This window comes from Colobus angolensis, unplaced genomic scaffold (genome assembly GCF_000951035.1).
Source record: "Colobus angolensis palliatus isolate OR3802 unplaced genomic scaffold, Cang.pa_1.0 Scaffold170, whole genome shotgun sequence".
In the NCBI taxonomy this organism is placed as follows: domain Eukaryota; kingdom Metazoa; phylum Chordata; class Mammalia; order Primates; family Cercopithecidae; genus Colobus; species Colobus angolensis.
Window position 1 is genome coordinate 505445 of NW_012114822.1, and position 9843 is coordinate 515287.

General features: G+C 39.2%; 1 protein-coding gene across 1 annotated transcript in view; it reads left to right on the forward strand.

Moving 5' to 3' along the window:
• Positions 1–9843, forward strand: part of RERE (arginine-glutamic acid dipeptide (RE) repeats) — a 483164-nt gene that overhangs the window by 255780 nt on the left and 217541 nt on the right. Inside the window, exons 5-6 of the mRNA XM_011938300.1 lie at positions 8372–8477; positions 9336–9432. Of these exons, the coding sequence (XP_011793690.1) occupies positions 8372–8477; positions 9336–9432 (203 nt within the window). The remainder of the gene's footprint in view (positions 1–8371; positions 8478–9335; positions 9433–9843) is intronic.

The window sequence follows — 9843 nt, forward strand, 5'->3', positions numbered from 1 at the left end:
TGGCACGATCTCAGCTCCCTGCAACCTCGGCCTCCCAGGCTCAAGCAATTTTCCTGTCTCAGCCTCCCGAGTAGCTGGGATTACAGGCATGGGCCACCATGCCCGGCTAATTTTTGTATTTTTAGTAGAGACGGAGTTTCACCATGTTGGCCAGGCTGGTCTCGAACTCCTGACCTCATGATCCGTCTGCCTTGGCCTCCCAAAGTGCTGGGATTACAGGCGTGAGCCACCACGCCGTCTGTTGTTGCTCAGACTGGAGTGCAGTGGCACGATCTCCGCTCACTGCAACCGCCACCTCCTGGGTTCAAGCCATTCTCCTGCCTCACTCAGCCTCCCGAGTAGCTGGGATTATAGGCGCCCACCACCATGCCCAACTATTTTTTGTATTTTTAGTAGAGATGGGGTTTTGCCGTGTTGACCAGGCTGGCCTTGAACTCCTAACCTCAGGTGATCCACCTGGCTCTGCCTCTCAAAGTGGTAGGATTACAGGCGTGCACCACCGTGCCCAGCCATTCTTAGAGTCTTATGTTAAGTAGGGTAGGGGCTTGAAATATTACAAGATATTTCCTATCTAATTTCATTTTTAAAATTTCATTTTGTTGTAAGTTGACAATTTATAATTGTATATACGTATGGAGTACAAAATGATGTATTATTCATTAATACAATGTAGAATAATTAAATCAAGCTAGTTAACATACCATCACCTCAATTACTTACCATTTTTTATAATGAGAACATTTGAAATTTACTCTTACCAATCTTGAAATGTACAATACAGGTATTAACTATATTAATCATGTTGTGCAGTCGATCTTTTTAAAAACCCAGTTATTATTCTTTACTGAGATTTTGTACCCTTTGACCATTAGCTCCCCATTCCCCCACTGCCCAGCCTCTGTAACCACTTCTCTTTGCTTCTATGAGTTGGGTTGTTTGAGTCCACATGTAATTAAGTAAGCACATGTGGTATTTGTCTTTCAATTCCTGGCTTATTTAACTTAGCATAGTATTCTCTAGTTCCATTCATGTTGTTGCAGATGACAGGAGTCTTCTTTTTTAAAGGCTGAATAGTAGTCCATTGTGTGTGTGTGTGTGTGTGTGTGTGTATCTCACATTTTCTTTATCCATTCATTGTTGATAGGAACTGAGGTTGATGCCCTAACTTGTTTATTGTGAATAGTACTGTGATAAACTTGGGAGTTCAGGCTTCTCTTTGACAGACTGATTTTAAATCTTTTGGTAAATTCACAGAAGTGGGATTCCTGGATCTAATATAATTTTAATTGAATTAAATTTAATTTCAGATATTTATCCACAAAGTTGGGTAACTATGACTGGTACAGAAAGCTTATCTTTAGTTTTGATTTGCCTGTGTAAATAAATACAGGTTGGGCATCTCTAATTTAAAATCTCTCACTTTTTGAGTGCTGACATGACACCATAAGTAGAAAATTCCACATCTGACCTTTGTGACAGGCTGCATATGTTATTAAAATGTTTTATATACTTATCCTCAGGTTATGTGTATGAGGTTTATATGAAACATAAATGAATTTTGTGTTTAGACTTGGGTCCCATCACCAAGATATCTCATTATGTATACCCAAAGATTCCAAAATCTAGAAAATTCTGAAATGAGAAACAACTCTGGTCCCAGGTATTTTGGATGAGAAGTTACTCAGTCTGTATCTGGAGTTAGCTTTGACCTTTGAAGAAGAGTGATCTTTGACCCCATTGTCTGTCCCTACCCTTCTCCCTTGAAGTCAGGAATGATTGAAGCCGTTATCACTATGTCCCCAGGGTCTTAGCTAAGGTGACAGTGTAACAGTCATTGTCCTGTAGGTGGAGGTGGGCTCAACAGGCAGAGTTAATGCCTCTTTAAACCAGTTAGTGAGCGCACTTGAAGGGAGATAGTAATGTCTCTAGGAGACAGTTTTTCCCCCTCTGTATGCTTAATTAGTATGCTGACTACCATTTAAAAGTTGTATGTATACACGGTAAACCTCTAATGTTCAGACAGCTCTTAACCTTATTATCACCATGTTGTGGAAATGCATGAAAAGTTTCTTCAGAAAGTATCTTTTTAAGCCCTACAGTATACACATGTTAGCCACTTCATCCCAAATTTCTGGAGAAACTTGATTGGCTGTATTGGCTTACTTAAAGTAAGAATTTTGATCTGATTTCACTTGGTTCTGAATCAAGAGCCCCCATTACTGAGCAGTTAAAAATATGCAGGAAGTTATCCTCTTCTCTCTAGCAGATTGTTTTGACTCGGCAAAGTTATTTATTTGCTAATATCCATCTTGGTACTCTGTTGAGGCTGTCTTTGGCCTTGATACCCCTGTCACATTTGATAACACAGAGGGACAGGAGTGGTCTGTTTTGGAGGCTTTGGGGACCTGATGATCCTTGCTGTGAGCTGGTGGCAGATATCATCAGCTAGTGATCAATGGGACAAAGAAGCTCTTTCCTCTGCATCCTAGGTGAATTTACGGTTGTTCCATCTGACTTGCAGGCCACCTCTGTATGAAGGACTCTCTGCCCTTGTCCTATTGGCGTTTATGAACTCTCCAGATACCCCCTCTATTATTATTACTATTTTCATGTTATGGAAAAATATTGTCTTGAGGCTGATACTAAGAATGTTTCTGGGAAAGACTCAGGCTATTTAAATCGATAAAACACTAAATTAATAATCATGAAAGATCTACAGGAAAGGAAGTTTCCGTCTTGGCACTGGACCCTGTGTCTGTGTTTGGGCGGACTGTGTTGTGTGTTGCTGATGACAACACAGTTGCCCTTCAACAGGAACCTTTTCTTGGCCTTGCCTGTCTCCATTGCCTTCCTTTTCCCCTAGTCTACCCCTTGTCAGTTATCTAGTTCTGAGTGTTTCATTTCAGTTATTTTAAATTTGTTAAATCTCAGTACTATTGTCTGATATTCAAAGATGTGTAGAAATCTTTGCTATTCTGCTCCTAAATAGCTACCATAAGGATCTGTCTTTTTTCTAAGCCCAGATTTGGGGGATGGATTTTGTCCTCTATTAATCTCCTTAAATCAACACACATTCTTCATTTCAAGAGAAATCCAGCCAAGGATATGGAAGAATCCATATTTTAGCCCAGAAACAACTCCCCTCGCCCTTTTTTTTTTTTTTTGCACAGAGCCACAAAACCTTATTGTAAGCAGATTGGATGTGCCCCTGTTTAGTGGCTTAAAACATAACAAGATGTCCATCTCTACAAAAAAAATTTTTTAAATTAGCTGGGTGCTTGTTTTCCTACTTAACTCAGGAGGCTGAGTCAGGAGGATCACTTTGAACCTGGGAGGTCGAGGCTGCAGTGAGCCATGATGGTGCCATTGCACTCCAGCCTGGGTAACAGAGTGAGACCTTGTCTCTAAACAAACAAACTGCTGAGAAGTTATTTACTTCCCAGTGGGCTCCTCTTACTATTCAGAAGTATCCCCTAGGGTGCTTTCACACAGGAAGCTCACTTCCCTCTTTATTCCACATTCTGTTTAAAATACATTATTTATAAACATTTTGACATTTATGTCATTGTTAAATTATATTGCTAGTAAAAAGTGAGGCTTAATTGTTAAGAAATTGTTGATAAGCCTCTAGAGTTGTTGGAAAAGTGAAGACATTTTCCTCTTAATTTGCTGTATGACTTATTTTTATATTGCTATTACTAACATAATTTTGAATCTTAGAAAAGCAAAACCTTTAAGTGACCTCTTTTCTATCTTGGCTACTCTCTTTTTTCTGTTAAAACAGTGATAGTAATATCTAACATTTATTGAGCTCATCAACTTGCTTTATATTAATTTATTTAATCCTCACAACCGAATAAGGTAGAAACTTGGTTTTCTCATATACATATTTTGTATATGAGAGCATTGAGGCTTGGAGAAGTTACTTGCCCAAAGTCACATAGCTTAGTAACTTGCAGAGCCAGGATTCAAACCCAGACAGTTTTGCTTGAATCGCACGATCTCTAAATTCATGTCTGGCTTTAATTTTCTGTGATTTTGAACAAAATTCTTTGACTAGTGAGTAGTAGGAAATAGATGATTACCTGTGTCTTACCTTTCGAGCAATACTTCTGTGTCTGAGGTAGCTTTGGAAACACTTACTCAGGGAGGGGATGCTCTCTTCTCCCTCAGTATAGCAGTGGCCAGCTTCCCCTGAAGGTGACATTTTAATTTGTAAATCTTCTTTAGGATGGCACTGTTAGCCAGTGCCATTGCACAAATACAGAGAAAAATCAGAGATTCTCCCACAGCATCATTTTATCTACTTGGTTTTGTTTGAGGAAGAAATCTAGATGTAAACATGTAAGAATGGAAAGAGAACATAGAAACAATTTTGTTCCATCCCTTACCTTTTCAGAGGGTTGGGGGACTCCACTAAGGTTGCAACTAGCAGTTGCAGACTGAACTGCAATCCTAGATTACCTAATTTTAATCTAGTACCTGCTGAAACCACACATTGCCTCCCTTTATAATAGACTTTTAATTTATAGTTAAGTTACTGGCCTATTTAGAAAGATTGTGGATATTACAGCTACTTAAATTTGTTCCAAATTGTTGTTTACTTCCAGTCTACCTTTGTGTGTTTTGTCTGTTGAATTGATTGTGAAGTCTTTGTAACACAATGCTGCCACTCCCTGGTTATTGCATAGTACTGCATTGGGGAATCCAACAGTTCTTTCACTGCCATTGTAAAGTATAATATTAGAATTCATACATCTAGGAACAAATGAACGAAAGCAGTGATTTATTTGTGTGTATAATCAGTAGGTATTCCTACATCATAAGATAACATAGATATTGTACCTCAAAAGATCACCAGTATGCCTGGCTTGGTTCTGAAAAATAGACATTGTACAAATTTGAGTTACTATATCTAAATGGTATTTCTGTTGCCCTTCAGGTTTTCAGACATCTTAAATGTGTTGCAGAAATACGTAGACTGGTAGATTTTAAAACATTGTTGTTAGGAGTGCTAGTAGATCTGGACTCCTATATGCTCAGTGAAGTAATTCATTTCTGTGAGCACTGAAGCACGTATTAGTAGCTCAGTGACTAGAGATCACTATCGTCCCTTGCAGGAAACCAAGATCTGATGAAGAAGTAACTCCTACACTTCTTGGCACAGTTCTTCAGATTTTTCTGTGAACTATTGGTTATAATCACCTACCAATAGATGAAACAATATTCATTGAGCATCTACTCAGTTCTAGATGCTTTCTGTCTTTTTGATTCTTTCAGTAATTATTTTAGGTAGATTTCAGTATCTCCTTTTTATAGAAAAGGGGAGACTGGGAGAATCTCGGTAATGTGCCCCAAGTCACATACATGGGAAGTCACAGAATTGAGATTGCAGGGGACTGCAGGCCTTCCCATCTTCTTTCCAGTAGGCCATATTCCCTACCCTGTAGTGCTTGAACCAGGCTTTATTTTTGCCATTCTAGTTTTGTTTTCCTTAAAAAATCAAAACAAAATGAATTACTAGACCAGTGATTTCTCAACTAGGGACAATTTTGTCCCCACAGCGGAGATTTAGCAATGTTTAGAGACAGTTTTGGTTGTCAGAACTGGAGGATGGATGCCACTGGCAATTAGTGGTTAGAAGCCAGGGATGTCATTAAGCATCTAACAGTGCACAGGCAGATCCCCACAGCAAAGAATCCTCTGGCCCAAATGTCAGTAGTGCTGAGGTTGAGCGAGTCCTTATTATAGATGGTGTATTTTAACTGAATGCATCCCTGAGCACTGCCAAACAGGTGCTGCTTCTTCCCCTGGTTTATGTATTTTTTTTCTATAATGAGTAATCTTATCCTGATCCTGCTTTTTATCATCCTGCCTAGGGAAGAAACTAAGTTTTGTTGGAGACAAAATATAATTTTTCCTCTACCCCTCTAAGTTCTTGGCAAAATAATCCTTATGCCAGAGAGCATATTTTGAGGTAGTATATTCTGATCTCCTACACTTTCTAGCTGCTCTCCCAGGTGCTGGCGATTCGTCCCTCACTGCCTGTGTATTTGGTCAGCATTAGAGTTAGAAAACTCCAGTTGTCCTGTAAGCTCACTAAAGGCCAGACAGAGTCAGGACTCAGGTTCTTCTCCATATTGCCCCAGAATGGCTTCCTCGCCGCATGCAGATGGACTGTGGGGACTAGATATTTCCAATAGTTTGTCTATCTTTATGTCTTTCTCGGGTTTCCTCTTTTGTCTAGAAAAAATTCATTGAAATCTCTCCCATTTTTTCTCAAGTCAGATGTTAGCACGTCCCTAATCCCCTGCTAAAAGTAATTATTTCTCTGAACTGCTACATGTAACATTTATTCTGTTTATTTAACATACTGGTGCGTCCTCTTTTTCCCATCTGCAGCATAAACAGTGTAGAAAATTTTTTTGCCATCAAAAAAATTTTAATATAAAGATGTAAAATGGATAAATACTAAAAAGTACTCATCATGTAGGATTATTCTATGTGTAAAGTGTAATTAAACCAGTGATGATGCCCTACTTTTGTAGGCATGTGTATTTGGCACAGTTAAATGCAAAGAAATAATCTTGGTATTTATGTTTTTTACTTTGGTTTTTTGTTTTGTTTTTGTTTTTGAGATAGAGTTTTGCTCTCGTTGCCCAGGCTGGAGTGCAATGGCATGATCTCGGCTCACCGCCACCTCCCCCTCCTGGGTTCAAGCAATTCTCCTGCCTTAGCCTCTGAGTAGCTGGGATTATAGGCATGCACCACCATACCCAGCTAATTTTTGTGTTTACTTTGAAACAGCACATTTTTGGCTGGTGTGGTGGCTCATGCTTGAAATCCCAGCACATTGGGAGGCCAAGGCGGGTGGATGGATCATTTGAGGTCAGGAGTTCCAGACCAATGGGGCCCACATGGTCAAAACCTGTCTCTACTAAAAATACAAAAATAGCTGGGCATGATGGCACACACCTATAATGCCAGCTACTTGGGAGGCTGAGGCAGGAGAATAGTTTGAACCTAGGTGGTGGAGGTTGCAGTGAGCTGAGATCACGCCACTGCACTCCAGCCTGGGTGACAGAGTAAGGCTCCTTCTCAAAAAAAATAAAATAAAATAAAATAAAACCACATCTTCACATTTGAGTTCTGTTGAAACTTGTGGCAATTGTTATCTTGATTCTTTAAATGGCTTTTAAGTGTTTTTTAGCAAAGGTTTTTTGGAACTTTCCTGGTGTTTTAGTGTTGGCTGTATTTGTAACTGCTTGTTAAAGCAGGAAGTATCTTCCTTCATTAATGAGGGCTCTTTTATCATGTTTTAGGATTTAGGCATCCCCTTTATAAACATGAGGCATTTCTTGAATTTTAGCTCTCATTCATTACTGACCAGCGGGCCTGTGATGAGAATGTAGAGGCTGCTGAAAGGAATGATACTCCATTCACCTTAGAGAATTCTGTTAAGGCCACACATGGGTTGGAAAAGTATTTTGGGGGCCGCAGGAAACCTCAGTGCACTCCCTGTTGAGCTATTTCTTGACCAGGCGCAGAGATGATCTTTTGCAAGCTGTAGCCCTATAACTTGCTAATGGAAGGGCAATATTTGATCCTTAATTCTCTGAACAAACTGGGAACAAAATTAACTTTTAGGGATAACATAGTTCAGTGTCCTATAAACATTTACAGGATCATTTATGTGATCATCATAAACTCTTCATTATTCACAAATATACAAGATGTTCTATTACCTGGAGATTCGGAAATAAATGAGATGAGGTCTCTGGACTCATAGTACCTTCATCACCACCCATTCTTCGCTATATTCGTTTGGCACATAACAGTAACTGTGGCTAAAAAGTGGAAGGAGAATCTAATTTAGTCTGGGTAATAGGCAAACCTTGGAGAAGAGATTCTTTTGTGCCAGGCTTTGCTGGGTAAGTTCTTTCTAGCCTATTGCCCTTAATGAGCCTTGACAGTATGCTAACACTGACTCTAAATATTTACCAAAATGATTAAAGATTAAAATAGAAGGACATATTCATATAGTATTGTATAGTTAATGTTAAATAAAACTGTAATGTTGAATGGATTAGTTAATCAAACTGAGGAGATAAACAAATTCGAGACTGGTCTCCTTTTGTTTCCTGAAATCAGCAGTTTAGAGGGGTAAGGTGAGAGGGATCTATTGATGGGTGTTTTTAAAAAATAAAATTTGACCTCGTAACTGACTTACGTATTGTTGTGGTCCTGATGGTAATTGTGTCTCTCCTTATCTACCTGTCCACCCGTTTACAGGGGCTTTTGTCATGGGTATGATATGCACTTGTGGCCACCTGAAATCCTGTTCCTAATGCTGTTAGATTTTCCTTTTCAGAGTAAGAGGGACCATCTCCTCATGAACGTCAAATGGTACTACCGTCAGTCTGAGGTTCCAGATTCTGTGTATCAGCATTTGGTTCAGGATCGACATAATGAAAATGGTAAATATGTCCTTCTGGTTTGATTCATGTATTTCTTAGCTTTGGGCAATGTTCTTTCTAAAGACATTCATTAAATGAAGATAACTTTTTAAAAAATGGATTTTTGGATGTTGGTAGGCCTTATGCTTGGCGATTCACATTGGTTACCAGTTAGTCACATGAGGGGTGGGTCTGTCCCTCTCCAGTTCCAGATGAGGAAACTGAGGTTGAGCGATGCTAAGGACGTTGCTGGGGCCGTGCATCCTCTAAATGGCAGTCCTGGCGCTGGCATCAAACTTTGCCTGGCCCTGATCCTGCTGCACTCTTCTCGCAGTCAACAAACCAGTGAAAAACAACTTGGAAGAATGATGTTCTTTTTTATCTTGCTGGGTGTTTTTTTTTTTCTTTCCCTTCTTTGAAACTATAAAGAAAAACCTCCGTTAAAGCAAGTAAATTATAGTTCCTTGTTAAAAATATTATTTTCAATGGAAGCTGTGTGATTTCACTCCATTTTGTAATATTTAGCAAGAAAAATAAGATGGACAGGATCACTAAGTATTTTGGTAGTTGAAGAGGTGCTAGGATAAGATAGTTGTTTCTGCTCTTTTTCCATTTGTGCTTAATCCATTTTGGCAAAATATAGGGACTTAGTAAGGGGTATAAAACATAGCCAAGAAGATTCTTTGTTGACAAAAACTGTACTTTCTGTTGCTGTTATTCTTGCAGTTTGTGATTCCTCTTCTCTATTTTGCATACTTATGATGCTCACCAGGCCTGGTTATTTAGTGGGTGGTAAACCTGAAGGAAAAGTTTTACAAAATTTTTTTACTTGTTTTGGGAAACTCAGTTTTAATGTCCTCTTAATTAATTTTTTGACAGACTCTGGAAGAGAACTTGTCATTACAGACCCAGTTATCAAGAACCGAGAGCTCTTCATTTCTGATTACGTTGACACTTACCATGCTGCTGCCCTTAGGTAAGTACTGGAGACATGCTCTTCCATGTGAAGGAGGAGTCATTGAGTGCAGGAGGTGGAGAATCTAATCTCTGCTGATCTTTTAGTAGTCACTGTATTAATCCCCTTTTGGCCTCAGAGTGAACATTCCAGTGTCTGCTCTGGATTGTTGAGATTGCAGAGGTTCTCCGTATCTTCACTAATCTAGCTTTACCTCTCCCTCTCTTGATAATTTACTTTTTAATGCCCTTTCTATATTACTGTATCTTCATTTCCTTGGAAATTATTATCCTGGTATTGTTTGCTGAAGTATGTGGGTGAAATGTTCCGAGGGACAGGTGCAGTGGCTCACATCTGTAATCCTGGCACTTTGGGAAGCTGAGATGGGAAAAAGTGTTCTGATGGTCTGCAGTTTTTTCTTCCTTCCTTCCT